General features: G+C 39.2%; 2 protein-coding genes across 16 annotated transcripts in view; both read right to left on the bottom strand.

Moving 5' to 3' along the window:
* The window catches only part of LOC126758370 (interference hedgehog), an 82,711-nt gene extending 72,026 nt beyond the window's left edge, over positions 1–10,685 (bottom strand). Inside the window, exons 1-2 of the mRNA XM_050472627.1 lie at positions 10,461–10,685; positions 8,878–9,386 (exon numbers count right to left, since the gene is read on the bottom strand). The gene's annotated coding sequence lies outside the window, so the exon portion shown is untranslated. The remainder of the gene's footprint in view (positions 1–8,877; positions 9,387–10,460) is intronic.
* Positions 10,686–13,201: 2,516 nt separating this feature from the next.
* The window catches only part of LOC126759019 (potassium voltage-gated channel protein eag), a 101,801-nt gene continuing 93,901 nt past the window's right edge, over positions 13,202–21,101 (bottom strand). For all 15 annotated transcript variants that reach the window (XM_050473544.1, XM_050473554.1, XM_050473549.1 and 12 more), the window contains one exon: positions 13,202–21,073. In XM_050473544.1, coding sequence (XP_050329501.1) covers positions 19,955–21,073 — 1,119 coding nt within the window. In that variant the 3' untranslated portion in view covers positions 13,202–19,954. The remainder of the gene's footprint in view (positions 21,074–21,101) is intronic.

The following is a 21,101-nucleotide window of genomic DNA, read 5'->3' as shown; positions in this document are numbered from 1 at the left end:
CCCTCGCCATTTGAGTTCTCAGCTTTAGTTATTAGTGCGTCTCTTATGACTTCAAATGAAGACCTTGTCATTATGCCTCCTCTTCCTCTGTATAATCAGCATACTCTCCATGAAAGCCTTCGTGGCCGAAACATCACCCAGTTGATTTGCTTTTGCCAAAAAAAACTGATAATGAATCCAATAAATGAAAATATCTCAGAAATGCGTTGATGTGGAGCGCCGTTGGTGGTAAGAGCCTACAGTTTTGTATGAAATCAACGTTGTAAGTGCGGCAACAGCAAGACAAAGCAGCCGAATCGCTCATAGAAGATGACTATCACAACGATTAACAACCGTGTGCGCCTGCGTCAATCACCGTCCGGTGTACGTAGCGTGGCAACTGTGAGTAGGCACTGCGCAAGCGCGTAGACTACGCTTTGGTGCGGCGCGTATACGACACAGCTACACTTTTAAATACCTGCGCCGCGCAGCGGGTGGCAGTTAAATGAAATTGTACAATTTAATGAAATGAAATTTTCAGTTTTTGCGCGGCAACGCGCGGCAACATATTTGAAATTTATAAGCAGGCTGTGGAGCCAAGTGGAAGTACTGCAAGTATTCACTTACTCATGCTGTCATGTGCAGCACTGCGCGTGTGTGAACGCGGGCGTTTTAGTTTCGTAACCAAATCACCGGCAATCTCTTTCGATCTCCAATGCTGATATCTACTTATAAGCCGGTGTGTGGACTTGCGCTTACCTGGAGCGCTTTTATCTAAAAACGGCAACAAGGTAACGATGTTGCGTGTGTGTAAGCGCTGAACGTGACTACGTGCAAAAGCGCCCGTGGGAGGGCAGCATGTTGCTGGGCGCAACACGAAAAATCTTAATTAAGCGCGGCGAGTAATTGAGATGCCAGCGGAATGTGAGTAAACAAATTATTTTGCTCTGGCGGAGATTTGGAGATAAGGAGCGAAAGCAGTGACATGAGTTTCTTTGTAATGGTCACACATTTTCCATTTTTCGAATTAAACTTAATGTTAAACATTTCAAAATGAAAAAGTGCTGCAAAATTTTGGTGTGAAAAGAATTCCAAGGCTTTGAAGCACACCGGCTCAACTGGCATCGATTTCAAAGGGGTCTCAAGGGGTGAATCAAGCAATCGAGAAAAAACGGTCAGAATTGATCAACAGAAAGGGCTTCGTCTTCCATCATCCACACACATCTTTGATGATTCGGCAAAAACTGGTAGAGCTTGGTTGGGAAGTTTTGATGCATCCATGTGAAGCGTTGAAACCATCTAGCGGACGCCACTGTTAACTTTTTTCTCAGAGAATTAACCAAACTTTCAAGATGTTTTTGAGAAGCGTTCTCAGGACGGAAATTTATCAGCTGATTAACCACAGCTAGAGAACAAAACGTAGGTGCTCGTCTCTCTCTCTCTCTAAATTTTTCGAGCAGCTCAGTTTCGCAAGCATTTTATTATTATACTACATCTACACTTGACCCGGCTCTAATTTGGAGCAGCGCAGCTTCTCTTGAGCTCATTCCAAGTAGATCAAATCATTTTGCACATTTTGTAATTTTTTTTGGTTTTCGCCCCTGACCGCAGATTATGCCGTGTAAAGCTCACTCCGCGAAATGTTTCTATAAATATTCAACGGCCGTATATTCTCGGGACATTTTACATTCACACTGTTGCTTCAACCTCATCCCGTTTGCCGTCGTTGTTGTCTTTGTAATTTGCATGAAGTTGCTGACCGTTGCATTGATTTTCCAGCTGCGCCGAAATGAGCAAACCAAGCATCTGCCAGATGTGCACCTGCCGCACCGAGCGCGCCCGAGTTGACAGGCCTTTTCTTGCGCTCGTCTTCAATTTGTATCTCTCTAACGCCAACGCTGTGTCATTTAGCTTTTGTTGTTGTATATTGTATATTGTAATGATATACTTTTAAACAAATGCCATTGTAATCTTTCGTAATTTATGCATTTGCATTTTGTGTGCGCACTGCCGCTTTGTTTTTGCCTCTTACTTTATTTTTACATACATACATACATATAGTACATATCATTTATAAATACACACGTAATATAAATAGACATTTGTGCGTTGAAATCCTTATCTTTATATGAATATAATTATGTGGTGCCCTGGCAGCGGTGGCTGCTTGTTTTTTGTGTTTTTGTTGGTGTCACTTGAGCATCTTCCGTACTGTTGTTTTTGTTTACGCATCCCGCTGACAGCTCGAAGTTCATTGGTGCTATTTTTAATTCTATTCTACACTTGTTATTGTTATTTATTATTACATAAATTTTGTGGGAATAAGGAAGCGCGGCAATCGCATGGACCCGAGTAAAATATACCCTCAATGGAACAGTTATTATTTACCTTTGATTGTTTCAAAGGGTACATTTGTGAAATGCTAGGTCTAAAGTAATGGCTTTGTCTGATGACAGATTCAATGTATACTTGGACTATGAAATTAATGTAGTGTGATCGCATAGACATCTACCTGATCTATATTTAAGATAGCAAGATACTCACAGATTTCAGGGTATTCTTAGATTCCCTTCATTCAGATAAAACTTGAGATTGTAAAGTCTCTCTCCTAGGTTACGTAAAGGTGCCAATCCTGAGAGCGATCTAGACAGCTTAGAATGCCGGTCCGTTGTGGTACCTAAAAACTCAAATATTCTGGATGATAAGACCTTTACAAAACGACAAAGCCCTTTGAGTGTATCACAAATTCGTTGGGACGGTTATTGTCAGAATGTTTCAGCCTCGGTCTTGGAAAAGCTGGACAATGGAGGAAAAAGTACCTAGCAATTAGCCTCCGACAAGATTTTAAACCTAACGACATTGATGTCAACTGGACAGCGCTCAGTAGGAACTGCTACGATAAGTAGTTTAGTAGATCTCCATCGTTTTGCTCTAGGTCAAAAGGACCAGTGCTAAAACGCAAGATCCCTTTCCTTTTCTCTATAAAAACCCAATTCGGTCCCATTCCGTTGTGAGCGGGGCAATGACTTAGCCAAAGGGGTTAACTCATTGCAGAGTTACTAGCAATTCCGCTCTGACAGGAGAGGAGTCCGTTTACTGTCACCCTCATAGCAGTCGCTTCTGCCTGAAAAACACAACAGTGTCCTGATAGCATAAATCGAAAGCTGACGAAGGTCCATGAAAAAGCTCACTACGCCTGTTATCCAGCGACTTACCTCCACATCTACTTCGACGGTATGTGAACAGAGAAAAAGTCGCTACGAGGAACTGCAGCACCGCAGTGATCCAAGTTTTCAGGAATGTAGTTGAAGATAGAGAGGGTAGTCCTTATTAGGTCCCCTCTTATACCCAGCATCCTTGAGGCTTTGAACGCACTTCGCAGCAATGCACCCGCCCGCCATGTCCACGGGTTCTATGTTTAAAAAGGTTTTAAGCGCCACTGTTGGTGTAGTCCGTAGTACACCGGAGATGTCAATGAGAATCGCTCTTTGGACACGCTAAAGATTTGTAGCAATTGTAGCCTTTTCGAGCGCTCTTTGGACACGCTAAAGCACCTTTTCTCTATAGCTCCTCTTCTGCATTATAAGGCAACCGATTTCGTTTATGTATCAGGTTATACTTCTTGTTCACTAGTCTAGTTTGGTTTGCTGCAGTTCATTGCAATTTCAGCAAATAATTATTTCAAGTCAGAATTAGCGAAGATACATATATCTCGGTCACCAGAAGTTCACAACCATGTAGTTCTATTTTATGGTATATGCTAAGGTACATAGATTAACTTGTATCCGAGCAACAAATTCAGATTTCGTTGTGCAAGAAGAGCGTTAGAAATGCTTGCAAAGAAATTCTGCGGAGTATTCAATTTCCGAAAGCCTTGAATTTCCATATCGAATTGAAATTACTGGGAAAAAGTTGCATGGATGCGCATCTGCACTTCCTCACACACACACTTTCATATGCACATATGTATGCCTGCTCCACTCGCTGGAAACTCACGTATCACCGACATTGCAAAAATGCGCTGTCACTTGCTGTTTCAAGCAGCGGCGTGAATGGGAGCAGGAGTCTGGGGCTTCATTGATTCAGTTTCTCGATTTTCGTTTTTATTTCAGCAAAAAATGTTTATGATCTTTTTTCACACCGTTTGAAGCAGTGAAAATTTCCATGAAATGAGTTTTTGAGGCTGCGTGCGTGCCATGCGCTGCAGTTCAGTGGCCGGGGCAGCAAAAAAGACGACCAGACGAAAACAACACAAATCGACTAGGTGCAACTGGCGCGGCGATAACAATGAGCACACGTGTAAATGCCGATCCGATATATTTGTGAAAGCACGAGCACCCATATGCAAATCTGTGGTTGCACATGCGCCGCGCTCCAATGCAACTACGAGACAAGTGCGCCGCGCTGATAGCGATCAGCGGCAGAGCAAACGAAGAAAAGCAAAGGATGCGTTCAGAAATGAGAAATGAGAAATTTCTTTTCAAAAGCGAAAAGCAGACATCGCGCCGAGACGATCTTGCGGCGGCGTGCGCTTATCACTTCGAGTGCGTGGCAACGAATTTGAATTTTCCGTGTTTACCCTCGGCCAGAAAAACGAAAGCACTTATTAGACAAAAGTCAACACAGCCCCAGAATATGAAAAGAATGCCTGTGCAACGCCTCGTTGCTAAGGCATACAATTGGGTATGTAGAAGTGTGTGTGTGTGCGCGTCGTCTGTCGAGTGCTGCATTTATCAAACAAAAATATTTATTTACTTTACTAAATAATGATCTAGCTCGCTTCGGTTGCGCCGTTTGCATCCCATGCGTTTCACATTCCTGGGTTTAGTTCGCTTATGTGCTTGTTGTTATTGTTGTATGTTCATGTACTCATCTGCAGTTTATGATTATCAAAACTCCAAACTCGTTCACTCTTGCTGCTGTTGTTGTTGTTCTTGTATGCGTTTTTATTACTTCCCTGTAGCATTGCTGTGCGTTTTTATTGTTATTGTTGTAAAATTGCTTCCTCACTTTTGTTATTTTAGTGTTATGCTGGGTTGCCGGGGTTTCCACATTTTTCTTCTCGAAATTCATTATGTTTCAGTTGCTTCGAAACAGGTACTATTCATACAACAGCAACAACAACAAACAACCGTATTAACATCTATTGCATTGACTCTGATTTCCATTGTTGTTATTGTAATAGTTCCTGTTATTTGTGTTGTTATTTCACTCGATTTATTGCAGCACTTGGCCCCTGTGGGCTTCAGAAACACTTAGCCCCTCTCCGGTGCTGGCGCATTCTTCATCTCTTGCGCTGAAGTTTTTGTTTTTGTAATGTAGTTTTATCCTTGTCATCTTCGGTTTTCTGCTTCTTTATTCTAATAAAAAGTGCAATACTACATCATGCGACCCTTTTCCGTTTAACTTTTGTTTAACCAACTGGACGTAAAGACTACGTTCATACGAGGACTTTTTGTCGCATTTTCGAAGAAGTTTTTATAATTTCGAAAAATTCAACTTTACTTAAAAAATCACTGGCTCGAAACAAGTGTTAGACCCATACATACTAAGCTAAATTGTTCAGAATGATCCCTAGAATATTTCCCGTATAAGCGATTTTATAGAAAACAGCCGATCCGCTATAATATACATGTATTCATTTGAGATCTATTACAACCATGAATAGGATTTCAAAATAAAAAGCCACTCTCTAGTGATTCGTAAATCAAAGAAAAAAATCAAAATATCCGATAGACACATTGGTATGACACAATGGAATTGGTAGCACTGGAGACGTACGACTGCAACGACATCTATTGGCGAAATACGAAAAGACTTTTTCGACTAGCCAATCTTTACCGGCATTCAAATACTGTACTAGTTCTTACTGTAAGCACAGCTAAATGCTAGTTGTTCAAACTGGTTCCTAAACTAAACGTTACCTTCTGAGAGTTAGCTATCAATATCTTGCAGTTTGTAACGAACAATACGAGCCGACCCAAATCGAGTATACGCAATAATACCATAAGAAGAAGGTTTTTCAACTTTCAAGGTTTGGCAACTCCGTTCGGTATTTTAGCCAGCATTTTACCCACCATCAGTGCCAGTTAGGCTTGTTGATGAGCGCTACTCTACCTCGCCTTACTTACATAGTTGCATTTTATCTCCTTCACATAAAAAATGTGCCGAACGCGTATTTGAAGGCCACCACTGCTTTGTTGTTACTTACGCTCGCTCCGCTCAATATCGACCCTAAACAAGTAACAACAACTACATCCAAATGGTTGCTGCCTGACCATCCGCTGGCGTAAAAGATGCACCGCAGTATGCGCGTAGCTGAGCTGTTCACCTTCCTTCTTTGCCTGCGCCGACCCTTTTTCCTACGCTTGGCTCTGCAGTCGGTTGCATTGTTTGTTGCACCGAGTTACCTTGGCTTACTACCTTTATTTGTTTATTTGTGGCAAGCCCGAGTGTACATTGCATGTGTGTGTGTAGCTTGTTAGAAGTTGCCCTTTGTTGTTGTTAGATGTGTTTTTGTAGCTTCATGTTCTTCCTGCGGCCTGCTTCTTGTCAGGTTTTGATTTGGTTGCACTCATTTCAATGTTACCAACTTCCCCAATACAACAACGTGCACCGTGGCACAGCACAGCACTAACAGGCATACCTGCCTTGGACGATGTGTGCAGCGATTCAATATTTTATTTATTTACTTCGTCTTGTAGCTGAAAATGTCGGTGTGTGTTTGTGTCTATTTCTGTCGCGTCTTCCTTTTTACACGCTTTTTATTACGTTTTGCTTCGTGTACTTGCTGTTGATGCTTGCCGCATGTTGTTGCATGCAACTTGTCATCATATGGGGAGCGCTGGTAACGAATTGATGTGTATGTGTGCCAGCATTTGCTTTGACTGCATCTTCCCCGTTTTTTTCACCGGTTTGCTGCAACGCCCAACGGAAATGTTTCGATGACGTTGAAATGTATGAAATTAATCCTGCTTCATGGGAACCGCTGCGGCGCATTCCGATCGTCGTTCTGGTCTAGTTGCTGCCTAATGTGCTCCCACCGCTCATGCAAATGTTGCGAATGTGACAAATATGCAAATAAAGAAACGATTCGTTGGCGAAAAAGCGCTTGAGGCAAAAACTAATTTTCCTGATCAATTGTGCCACAGCTGCACCGTGCTTCAGGGAAAGGCGATATACCGAATCTAACTATAGAACTATTTTCAATCAAAACACAGGAATTTTTGTGAGAGCTCTGCGATGCATGTGGAAAGAAGGGCTTCGGCTGTAGTTCACACTCATGGCCAAAGTCCGCAAGAGAACACTGCTCCTCTTTCAAAAAGTGAGGTGTTGCGGTAGCTCTAAAGATTTCTTTATATGTGATCTAGTCTCTCTCTTAAAGTATTATTTCGTTCTGGTCGACCTATCGTTGAAAAACTCGATGAAATTATGGAAAAGATTGGCCAAGACCGTCACATAAGCAGCCTTGACATCGGTAAGGAGCTTAACATTCAAAATCAAATGTTTTTGAACTATTTAAAAAAGGCTGGCTACAAAAAGAAGCTCGATGTTTGGTTACCACATGAATTGTCTGTGAAAAATTTAAAGGACCGAATTAAGATCTTTGATCCTTTGGTGAAATGAAATGAAATCGAATTCTGAAGCGAATTGTAACGGGAGACGAAAAGTCTCTCTATCGGGGATCAAATACGACAATATGTGCGAAAAAGACCATGGTCCAAGCATGGTGAAGCTCAACAAATAGTCGCAAAGCCAGGATTGACGCCTCGCAAGGTCATGCTGAGTGTTTGGTGGGATTGGAAAGGAATCATTCACTATGAGCTGCTCCAGCCTGGTCGGACGATTGATGCTATATTTTAGTGTCAACAACTGATGAGATAAAGTTGGCTTCAAGAGAAGTCTGTGAAATTTACTTATCGCAGCACGACGTTTTCGACTATCCAATATTATACCCTGTCCAGTTGGTACAATAATACAACAGGAATGAGCTAACAAAAGCATAGGCTTTGGTGTAAAACAAGTTAGTATATATCCAGAAAACCAGAGCCGGAATAGTAGCTGACGTTTTATGTTGCCTTTGTGTCCTGGATGCAGTCTACAATACATATATTTATATATAAGCTTGTTAGGCGGTCACTAAAGACCGCCATTCCAACGACTCTCTCTCCTTGTCTACCTGTTGCAAGACCAAATTTAGCAACCTGAGCATCAAGTCCGCACAGAGTTGGATGAATGGATGGATGATAATGTTGTTGTTGATGACGACGCTGACGATGACAATGTGGAAATGGTGCTCGAACCAAACCCAGAGCGTGCAAAGCGCTCCAAAAATGGGCAAAATAAACCAGTATTTAGCAGCGGCGTCGCAAAATGGGCACGAAAGTGGGGCAATTGCTGCTGTTATGCGGCAGGCAGGAGCGGGTGGTGGCCGACCGACCGAGCTGTCAAGCAGGTGAGCTGCTGAGCAGGCGCTCGCTGACGCATTGAAATACTTTTCGAAAGTACCGTTAGTTAGCTGAACAGGTTAACAACACGCAGTCGCCGGCGTTCTTTTTCACTTCTACACAGCGCCGTTGCAAAACGTATAACAACAGCAAAAGACGTTGTGCAAATATCGGGGAAAAAATCAATTGGAAGCGTCTGTACCCAATACAAACGAACCGAAAGGAAAGTAGTGGCTATTACTGAATTCGAGGCGGAGTGGAAGGTAGAGTTGACATGCGCTGTTTGGTGGTTGCAAATTGCATTGCTGAGCGATTTTCGGCGAAAGCTTGTTAATTGCATTTTCGCGTGTGTTCGAAAGGAATTTACGACTTACACGGTAACTTATGCTAGGAAATTGAATGTTTTGAAAGTTCTTGCTACAATTGCTAAATACTACATGCCTTAACTTACCCTTAATGAGTTTTTTTCAGTCCCTGTTTACGCTGCAACGTTGTTTAGCAAGCCTGCAATACTTTTGCCGTAGATTTGTGACACTTTAACTGCAAAATATTTCACTGTTTTTCTGCTACGTTTGATAATGTTTTAATTAACCCTTGCAACAGCAAAAGCGCAGCCATTTGGGGGTTGCGCATGCGTTCCTTCACAATTTTTTCAAGTACGCTTGCACTTGGCAGGTTTCAGGCGCTGCACACGCACCAACACACAAGTAATATTATATGAAAAAAATATTAAAAAAAAACGCTGCTAAAAGTAGCTGGAGTATTTTTTTTATCGATTTCTTTCACAAATTTTCTAACGAAATTTCGGATTTTTTTATTTATAATTTATATTATTTGTTTGTGCTTTTATGCTGATCTTTTATCTAACACTGCTAAAGCCGACGTTTTACTGCTATTATTATTAGGGATTATGTCGACGTTTCTTTGAGTTTCTTATTTACGAAAACGTTGCTGAAAGATCTATAAAACATACAAAGAAAGATTTACATTTGTCAGCACATTCGAATTTGTATTGTTTGCTGAATTTGCCTAATGCCACATTTTGTAACTTTTAATTATTGGCAAATTCCCTTCATATATAGTATATTTTTTTTTATTTTTTCGCATTTATTTTCATTTCTTTTTAAGCCGGCAAACACTTGACGCTTTGTCAATGCCTCGCAATGGTTGTGCGTGCGAATATGCCAATTGTTGTTGTTTTATGCTTATTCGTTTGTTTTATTATCACGTGTAAGGTTGTTGTTATTGTTGCTTTCATTGTTTACCCCAAGTAATTTTGATTATCAGCTCATTTTTTATACCTTTTGCATTAACTCATTCTTATTTTTACGAAATCACGCAGCCTTTGGCGCCAAGCGTGTGTCATTGTTGTTGTATTTCTTTTAGTAATCATTAAAATGTGAAATTTGTGTTTATATGGACATATGTGCAGCGTAACCACATTTCTTTTTTAGCAAAAAAAAGGCAAGGAAGCAGAACTGTTAGACAAAAAATATTTTGCTGAAAGCAAGAACCACATCCTGTACTAAGTAGCGAAACTAGCTGCTATACTCCATTTAGTTAAGCGATCGTATCGCTCTGTTATTATTCCTTAATTCATTTCTTAGCTACACTCCTTACGCCTAATGTTTTGCTCTGTCTGCCACATCCTATATTCTGCGTTGCTCATTTCTTCTTAGTCTGCGCTACTTCATAATACATTCTATGTAGCATTTTCTGCTTTTGTTTTTATATGTGCCTTCACTTTTGTGTCACTCATTCGTGTTGCCTTCGTTGATTTCTCGCTGCTTTCGCGCAGCGTCTAAAAATAAACAAAAATCCAACAATTTCGTAAATCTGCACGCCACTTTGGCACTCAGCAGCCGCCAGACAACCGATGCGACACAGCTGGGCGAGTGGCGAGTGTCTCAACAGCCACAAACAACAATAACAACAATTATAACTATAGCAATAAACAACAACAACAATGGCGGCAACATTCACTAGCTTCCTGTCTGCGCAACAACTTCGCTGCTTTATAAAGAATTCGCTTACAGAAATTAGAAATTTCTTTCACAAAACGAAATGCAACAACGGTGGGCGCGCACAGTCTCAGAGGCAAGTCTCATTTTCATATTTATTGGCGTTTTAGTTGTTGTTTAGCGCGACACAAAAACATTCGCTTGAATGCATTTAGCCCGCACCCGTGTAAGTTAGGTTGACTGTTGTGTTGTCTCGGACGTGACGTCAATTTCATACGCGCGCACATCTAACTCACCAAGCGTCTCGAACTGAACTAAATCGCCGCGGCAGACAACGCAGACCGATCAACTCAATTCCACTGACACATTCACCGGCTGAGCGGTGGGAGTGAGCGCGACCGGCCGCAAGCAATCGAAGAAAAACTCGTTGAACCGGCTGGTTGCTGGTTGCTGGCCGCTGCTGTGGCTGCTCTTCGTCGTTGTGTATCTTTCTTGCAGTTGCGTAGTCTTAGTTTGAGTTGTTATGGTCCGCATGCCGGTATGCACTGTCTTCTGTGTGTTTTCGAAATTGCCGGTGAGCATAACCGCCGCATTCGCCTAGTTCATTCATTCATTAATCAACCAGCTTCTCGCTGGATTGTCTCTGAGTAATTGCAGCACCAAATAATGCTTACGCCGCTCAGGTGCAATGGTTCAGCTATGTGATTCATATATTTTACTATTGTTACTGTCCCTTAGACCTTTTCTAGCCATAAGTCCGACTTTATGCCAACGTAAACATAGTATTAGTTAAGGGGTAAGCTAATTTGAAAAATTCTTATGGAACGCACGACACACTGCTCGAATAACGTGAGTGCTCAGTTCGCCACTGCAGTGTGTCCCTTTGTATATCAGTCTAACTCAGTTATCGCATAAGTTGCACCACTTTCTTTGCATATCGGTTTTAAATTAAAAAAATGCTGCCTCGAAATAATTATTGAGCGACCAAATAAATTGCCATGCTACTTGGCTTTGCCATAGCTCACTCCTAAGTCGTTCTTTACCTGTGTGTTTGGAGTTACAGTCGCCTTGTCGTTTCTCTCGAGCACTGCAAGGTAAAGAACTCTCGGAGAAATCATAAAGCAGACGACGCTCATTAAAATCACTAATCACTCAAAGTGCGCATTTGTTTTTTGGGAAGTTTCCGTCTGACTGCTACTGTCATCTCCACAGCACACTTGATCTCGCTCGACTAACATCTGAGATTAAAATGTTGTCTGGCCTTTTTGCTGAGGTCAAGCTTTAAATTTTTTAGTAAATATTCTAAAGATTTATTACTTCTTTCGCAGAAATTGAATTTCATTTGAAAATATTTTGTTTTGAATTAATTGGACATTATCTTATGCGCAAATAAATTATTTCAAATTGCATTAATTTCTTTATAATAAAATTATAATTATTGACGGACACTTTAACTGCAATCTTCCTGCATTCTCAATCCGATCCAACAGTTACCTGAAGATCACCACAGCATTATCACTGCTTTACCTTATTGTAAGACATTTATGTAGTTACCATGCCTGTGTGACTCCTCTTATCTGTCTACTATTGAGCTATTCGCTTATGCTTTGAGTGTTTTTCTTCCACATTGGCGCTCATTTCGCTCGCGCTCTCATCTTTCTAATTTTATGTTGATCACTTGGCACCTAGCCATATATTTATATCTACTGAGACGAATATGCTTACGAAAATAAAATGTCAAAGAGGCTTTGTCGATATTTTTATTTACAAAATGACTACTAGACGACAGCTATAAGAATTGGAAGTGGAACTAATCTAAGTTACTCCTTGATTCGAGAGCGGGCTGTCAAACGTGTTTTTAGAACCCTTTACAGTGGTGCCACTTTGAAGAAAAGGGTGTTTTAAGAATTTTATTGTATTTGTGATACTCGTATATCTTCATTAGTTTTAGAAGCTTGATATCGTATACTATATTTTTATAAAAATATTTTAATGTGAGAAATATTTTCTAAGTTGCTATATTTGGATCTATATGAGATATGTAGACTTTTATTGAAAAAATGATTTTTTATATTTGCTATATTGAGGTTTATATGACCTTCGGTGAGTGACTTACCTTTAGCGAACACAAAAATCCAATGTAAGTGCCGCTTTTTGTTTTAGCGAAAACCCAATGGTGTCATAGTTTATAATTAGCGAAGACTCCAACCAAAGTAAATGGCCCTTTGTTTACCTTTAGCGAAGTCAATAACATTCCAAAGCTGTTTACCATCAGCGAAGTTACCGAACCGATGTCAGGGATCCTTGGGAAGGTCAATAACCCCTTTCTTTACACCAACCCGTAATCAAAGATTCTTGGTGATGTCAATGACTCTTTTTTTTATACTTAAACACCAACCAGAGATCAATGACAGTTGACAAGGTTAATTATCCTTTTATCGCGGTCAATGACGCTTTCGTTTACATTTGGCGGAGACACCAATCTGAGTTTAGTGACGCTTGGTGTGGTTACCTCTTTGTTCATAATTAGCAGAGACATCAACCCTTTGTTTACATTTAGCGAAAGCACTAACGCGCGGTCAATGAGCGTTTTTTCCCCTCTCAATGTTGACTATTAGATTTTAAGCGGGAAGTTGAATAGCAGGTTTAATCTTCCCTTGAAAGCTTTCATGATTTGGAGTTTAATTACCCTTTTTTGCATTTAGCGAATTCACCAACCCACAATCAATGCCCTCGATCCTTGGTGAGGCCATTTACCCCATTATTTGCATTTATTGAAGACATCAACCTAAGGATCTGGATTAAAAGGCTTGGTTTTCTTCCATATTTTTTTAAATTTTATTGCATTATTTTGAGTTGTAAAATTTATATAATATCTTAGTTATTCCGTTAAATGTGTCTTTATGTATGTATGTATTTGCTTTATTAATATATTTTCTAGATTTTCTTCATTAAGCATGCGTTTTTGTTTCTGACATTCTTCTGACTTATGCCTTTAATTAGTGGTGAGTGTGTAGCGAGCTTTTGCGGTGTTTTAGTAAAAATTGTCTAGTTCTTCAATGCATTTCTGGTGTGTTTAGGAATTTTCTACTACTTTTTGTTGGCTAATATTTCAAAGAAAACTTTTCAACTCGTTCGCTTCTCATTCCTATGCTATACATATACGCAAACTAACGGTTTACAGTGCGTTACCGTTAATGCGCGGTGAAGTTCGGCATTGCTTGCGTGAGATTTGGTTTCATTAAAAAATAATTGATATTTGTATAGTGTTAATGGCGTATAAAAGCGTATTTTTTGGTATTTCTCTAAATTTTCTTTGTATTCTTCTAAGAATTCTTATTTTTTACGTTCTAGTTAATGTTGCAAAGCATTTTCGAGACGTTACCGTGCGAGTTGCCCTTCAGCTTTGCAATTACACGCAGCATTTGCTTGAAAATTTCGTTTGTTTACGTCACGTGATGGCTGCTAACTTACTGTTATTTACATTTTAGTTTTGTTTTTCATTTCGCGCGGAAACAATTCCTAAATACACGTGTGTACAAGTAAATAAATTGAATTAATTGCACAATTTTTGCATATTTTTCAAATTTAAGGCTTTGCAAGGAAAACTTTCGAACAGAAAAACGTACATACATACATACATACATATGTATGTATGTGTATGTAACGCAAATTCGCTTATGTCTAAATATTCGAATATTTCTCTTACTAGTTACTGCTATAAGCTTTACTTAGTCTGCTCGTAATTTTAGTTTCAGTTTTAGTTTTTGCCTCTTTACACTTCTTCTAGCGTTTTTCTAGTTTCGTATGCGCGCGTAGTTGACGAATTTGTTAAGCGTTTTTAGTATTTATAAATATTTTAGCTTATATACTTATATGTATGTAATCTATAAATTACTTTGCATTGTTTTTACATGGTTTTAAGCAACTAACGGTTTTAGCAAGCGCCCTGCTTACTGCCTGACTTCCTTCGGTATTATACAATTATGTATTTACAGAGGTTTTATTTACATTTTTTTTAATTAACAAAAAGTTTGTGATATTTTTAATAACATTTAATTCAGTTTTGCATTATTTCCTATTATATATTTTTTTGAGTATAATTTTCAATTTACAACTACAAATAATTTAGACTAAATATTTTAAATTAGATGTGTGTATGTATGTATTTAATACCATATTGGAATTGCTTGTCGTTTGTATAAATATATTTATGTAGTGTGAGTAAATATATACTTTCCAAGAACCTATTTGGGGTTAGTAAGGTTTTGAAAGAAAACACCCAAGCAGATTTGTGATAGGCTCAAGGCGCTTAGTCGATAACTGATATCCAACTACAGTAGTTTCAATCTGGCTGCACAAAAAACTGTACATATGTATGTAACAGTCTAAGTGCGTTATCACGCCAGCTTGGTAGCGCAACCACCTGCCTAACCTAGTTGGGGGTAAACACTTCTGTAACAATTTATATATAGATATATTTCTTTATTAAAAAATTAGTAACAAATTAGCACAGTGTTGACTATACTCAGGTAACGAAATTCTCGCAGATTATTCAAAAATCACTTAAATTGTTGTTAGTTGGTATGTTAGTTAGTATTTTGGTACATATTTTGCACTATGTGTATGAATTTGTAATGCTCTAATAAAGATATCTTGCCAAAACGTAAATTAGTTGCACAAATCTTGACTGAACTTGACTTAAAACCCAGAAAAATATACCCCGAAGACGTCAAATATACTATCAGAAATAAATCACAACATTAAAGCCGTTAACAGACGTTACATAACATAGCGAAGAATCCTGCGTAGGGGCATCAAGATAAGAGTTATACATTATTTCCATCATAAGTGACACTCCGCGAAGAAAGGGACTTTGAGTTGCAAGTACAAAATTATGTAGTTCCCTCCGAAAATTCTACTCTAGATCCGCCTCTGATCCTACGCAACTGATTTGTTAAACATGCCTCACTAGTAGGTTTACGAGTCGACCGTTGGCTCATAAGCATATCCCTCTTTATTTAAGTATAGACTTAAAGTTGTGTTACACAAGAAAAAAGTTGAAAGCAATAATACCCTTCACAAATGTAAAAGTATCATTAAGAGAACTTTGGTCTAGTGCAATAGCGATCCGATCTGAAAACTTTACGAAGATCGCATCATTGTTTAAAGCAAGAACCCAAGCTAAATTTCGTGAAAATATCTCTTTGAATGAAAAAGCTTTCCAAACAAGTACTTGATACCGATTGTTAAGTTTGTATGGCAGCTATATTATATAGTGGTCCGATATCAGCTGTTCCGATAAAAGAACAGCTTCTTAGTGAGAAAAGAACGGTTGTAAAATTTTAGATCGTTATCTCAAAAACTAAGCGATATCTTGACACATTGATCATTCATCTTTAAATACAAAAATTACGTGTCACGTTGTTTGTCCGCGATGGACTCCTAAACTACTGCAACGATTTTAGGAAAATTTAGCACACTATGTCCAGTTCGAACCAACTTAGAAGATAGGATGTTGGAAATCAGTCATAAATAAAAAATACAGTGAAAGCTCTATTAAACGAGCACTCTATTAAGCGGACATCTCCATTAACCGTGCACATTATAGGGTCTACCACGTCTCCCTCTGTGTGTTGCAAACTTCGTGGCAATCTTAATCAGGGTATAAAAACACTATTTAAAAATGTAGCTGGTGTTCCCAACCGCATATAATTTTAATTAAAAAATGCTAAAACCTCTTAAGTCAATGTCAAGTCAAACATGAATGTCAAAATTTTCTAACTTTCTTCTTGGACTTATACAAATTTGTGTACAGTAACAGAGACGTTTAACAAATTTAGCCTCTAGTTATATCTAAACGTGAATTTTTTCAACAACTTACAATTAATTAGTTATTATTAAAGGTACTCAAAGAAATATGCCGCGCCGCCTTAACTTCTAATAATATAAAACAACCATCGAACAACATTTTTTTTATAATTTACCTAACTTTGTTTACTTATTGCTCTATTAGACCTCAGCGACCTATGTGTATGTATATATGTGAGTGTGTAGTTGTATGCAGTTGTCCTAAGAGATATCTTTAAAATATGAGCACTTTGAGATATTCGAACTCAATGTTCTACGAGTATTTCTGCTTTGAAACCGCTTTAGGCAATCAACCAAGTGCAGCACAATCTAAGGCGCTGGCTTGCATGCCACAGATTTTTGTAAGCTAGAAATTTTGCTAAAACAAAATGTTGTTGTTTATGTGCCTATGTGAAGAAGCTACAAATTGTTTACAAGTGAAGTTGGTAACTTAATTTCATGAATTAAATGAAAAACTTTTGCATTTAACTATTTATAACCTCAAATACATGCTTCAATTTACTTGCTATACTCTCGCGCACAATTTTCGTCACGTCTTAACAATATCACATATATAATTATGCAAGTATTTGGTATTTATTATGCTATGCCATGCTATGCGAGGCACCAAAAACTAATTTTCAAACCCTTGTTCTCCTATATTTACATTGCAAGCGCGTGTTCTATTACAGCATTTGTTTTTGTTTGGGGCAATTAGACGCAGGTGTGCTATGTGGCCAAAGAAAGGTGACTGTCTTATAAAATGGATTATTTTTCTTCGTTTTCAAAAATATCCTGTGAAATCGGCAAGGTCGTATCTTGAATAGTTTTTGAATGGCAGCGTTCTAAAAGCGACCGCTCGCAGTAATCAATCGGATAGCTGAAACTTCAAACGCGTTTTTCTCGAAACGACATTTTTCCAAATTGCTGACATCATAACTCAACGAGAAATTGACTTATCGACTTCAATTTGAAACTAAGTATTCTTGAATGTATTTACTATACAATTCCTACGATCTTCTTGATTGGTTGAAAATTGTCAATTTGGCATTAAAAAAAATACAATTTTTTTACCTAAAAATCGAAATTTTTTTCAGAAATATGCCGTTTTGTTAATTTTTGATATTTTTTAGAAATCATAGGTCATTATATGGGAAATACCTTAAACTTTAATAACTTTTTTTGATTTTTTGTTTCAGTAACTCATTAGGCCAGAATCATGTCAGCAGTTGGGGAACTTTAATTTGGCATCTCAAAAGACAGCATATAACTCCGTTGCTTTTCAATATTTTTGTAAAAACAAAAATTTTAAAATTTAGCTGAGAATATATCTCATTATGTGCAAAAAACTTCGAAATATTCAATCGAGTACTTTCTGTTAAAAAAATTTACAAAAATCGTTTAATTTTTCATGGGTTACACTGGTAAAGCCCCTTAAAGAGTTTTCTGTATCTTCTGTGTTAGAGAATTTGAGGTTCAGTATTCAGAACTGCAGACAACCGCATTATATACATATATGGATGTTCTTTGTTCCAAATTTCTTCGCATTTCTCCATTGATATCGTCAGGCTACTAGATCTTCTGACAAATCAATATTTGCCTCTTACAGTCATCTTTTACTGGTAAACTGACGCGTCTGTTCTGAATACTTTGAGTAAATCCAATTTCAGGAAAAGCTTTTAATCCCTCTGTAGCTCGAATGCTGTCACTTGAAAGTCACCTCTTTTTGAACCAACTTCGTTTGTGGGTATATGCACTTGTATATACAAAAATGGCGTGTTGCCACCTCTAAGTATTTACAGTAAAGTTGAGAAAAATTATTACTTTATTTTGCTTTTGTAATTCGATTGTCGTTTGGTTGTTGTTCATTTTCTTTAACGGTTAAATATTGTATTTTAATTGTGTTTTCTGCTCTGCTTGTGTAGAACTTAATTTAGTTTATTATTACTATAATTACTTAAGTTATTTTAATGGAGCATTAGTTTTGCATTTATTGCTTAATTTTTGTTGTAGTTGTTTTTGTTTTCCTATTTGCTTTGTTTGTAAATAACTTTCAACATTAATATTTTATTTACTTAATAATCAGTACCGTTGTCTTTGTTGTTTTTGTTTGCTTAAATTTGTTCTCAGTTTGATTCTGTGTGTTCTCCATTTGTAGGACGGGTTTCTAAATGAAAACTGTAGTACAAAGTTTGCATATTTTGTATTTGTATTTATATTCATTAAATTGTATTTTCTCTGCTTGTAATTTTGCGTTCTCTTAAAACGTTCGCTTTAGTTTGTGTGGCAGTTAATTATGCAATATTCTCGTTCTTAAAACTGAGATGAAAAAATAACATATGGCAACATTGTGAACGCTTAATTTGCCGACGAAGATCGGCTGCGCTTAAATGAAGGACTACATAGTCAAGCTAGCGGGATAACCGCAAAGTGGAGTACTTAAATTGAACGAAATGAAACAACAAAATTGAGTACAGTGAGGGCTAGAATCGGCAAATAACAATTCTTAGTTTTCTTGTAGAAAGCCTTAAGGAGCTTTTTGCGTGATATTAACACTTTATATGTTGCTGTATTTCCATAAGCGAAAAATCTGACATTTGTCTACCGTTCTTAGTATTTTTCCAAAAGCTCGCAAAGCCTAAACTTTTTGTAATTGCATTGTGAGCTTTTCAAAAGCTTTCAATGACTGTTTTCGATGTTTGAAGTTTATTATGTGGGCCTACGCCTTGTACATTTTACAAAATGTCCTTGTATTGTTTTTAATAGAGAATGTGTATCAAACTAGATTAAAAAAGTTAGGCTGCTGTTGAGCGCTTTAAACTCAAAGTTTACTATAGTCTTTGTATTGCGATGTTTCGAGCTTGCAAAGTTTACCTCGTGCCCACAAAATTATATTAGCTGAAATAAAATATTGCCACGAAAGCATAAAAAAGTGGTTCGGAAAAATTACACAGCCAAGTAGCAGTAGAAAAATGAAATCGAGCTTTGTTGAAGATAAAGTTTGTTTGTTTTTTTTTTTGCAAATTAGTGGGTATTCAATTCCTCAAAAAGGCAAGGAGCTTCAGCAAGCGAAGTATTTCTGCTGTCGTCGTTAATTATCTATAATTAATCTATAGTTATTTATGACTGTACTGCGAGACGTTTTGGCCTCTGCCTCCGCGTCTTCGCCTTTGTCTGGCATGTATAATCTATTTATGCATATTATATATCTACACAGCTTCAACAGGCGAGCATTTGGACTCGCTTTGTAATACATACATATTTACAAATAAATTTACAAATTTTCTAAGCGGCTTATAACTGGTCTTGTTTTTGCTTTTAACTAGGTGACATATAATTTTTATAGCTTGTTTTTGTTTTTATAATTTTCATAGTATTAATATCTGGTTGGTTATCACAAATATTTTTCTGCTTGACGCTTCAAAATGCTTTGCGTGTCGCAGTTCGCAATTTAGCGCGCTAAATTTTAAGCTTTCGAAAGCTTCTATACTCTAGTTGACAGAAAATTTAATTACTGAAAAACATTAATTTATACATCTTAAGTTAAGTTATGCTAAAACTTAGTCCAGCAAAAGCCGCAGCAGCCTAAAATGAACATGAAGCCTTCCGCAGCTTCCTTCAGCTGTACGCCATCGTCTTGCGCAGTCTGCTTTCTTCGCCGTTTTATTGCTCGAAGCTGCTGCCAGTGTCCGATTGATGACGCACCAATATCTTGGGCTAGAGAAATTCACGTTTGGTGCGTCCACCACCGCCACTGCCGCTGCCGCTGGATGTGCCGCTGGTGTTGCCACCTCCGCCCAGGGACGACGGTCCGGCCGTTGTGGGCGATGTGGCTGCGCTGCTCGATGTGGCTGTTGTTGGCGTTGTTACTGTTGGCGCCGTCACCGGCACTACCGTCGTGGGCGTCACAATGGGTTCCTCTTCCAGCAAACGCTGCTGTTCTGGACTCTGCACATGTGATGGCTGCTTGGGAGGCGCTGGTGCCTTCCTGCTCTTCGAACGCCGTTTTTTCAGCATTAGCGGTCCCAGTCCATTGCCGCCTTGTGTCGCCGCTGACCCCATCTGTGCTGGGCTAAGCAGGCTGAGTGTTTGTGGAATGGGCGTGGAGCCTGCGCCTACCGCCACGGTTGCGGACGTCGTAGTTGTAGGCACACCAACGCCTCCTGCGCCGCCACCACCTATACCGCCGATCTGTACCACTACACCCGAGGCGGCGCTTGTGCTAATGGGTGGCGTGGGCGGCACCGTTGAAATTGTTATCACAGTGTCCGCAGCTGGCGTAACCGCGGTCGAGTGTGTGCCGCCACCGCCGCCATCGACCACACCAATGCGTGTGGTCAGTACCGTGCTACCGGCCGCACCAGGCGCGCTACCACCGCCACTACCGGGTCCGAGCTCATCAGCTGGCGTTGTTTGACCCGAAGATTCCTGTGCTGGTAAACGTTTCATCAGCTCGCCTAATAAGTCCTCAATGCGTCCGATGCGCTGCTGCATGCGCTGCATTTCCAGACGGACATCGACTTTTAAATCCAACATGGTTGCGATCAAATCGCGTTGCGCCATTGTGGGTGGCTGTTCGCGTAAACCTGTGTCGTAAGTGTCCGATGTGGTGGCGCGTGACGAAGCCATTTCGATTTGCCTTTCACGCTCCAATGCAAGGTTGCGCTCTTTAGCTGCCAGTGCAGCCGCCGCTGCTGCTGCTGCCGAGCCACTTTCCCCAACTAGCCGCGTGTCGCGACTAGGAGGCGAGGCGTCAATTTCACCGCCCTCGTCGATTGTATCCTGGCGCGCGAGCGCCGCTTGACTGGCCTGTAGTTTAGGAGCTTTAGGAAAAACCTGAATGCATTCATATAATTGAGAGAGA

This window comes from Bactrocera neohumeralis, chromosome 5, assembly GCF_024586455.1.
Source record: "Bactrocera neohumeralis isolate Rockhampton chromosome 5, APGP_CSIRO_Bneo_wtdbg2-racon-allhic-juicebox.fasta_v2, whole genome shotgun sequence".
NCBI lineage: Eukaryota > Metazoa > Arthropoda > Insecta > Diptera > Tephritidae > Bactrocera > Bactrocera neohumeralis.
The sequence above is the reverse complement of the archived record's forward strand: the minus strand, read 5'-3'. Positions and strand labels throughout refer to the sequence as shown.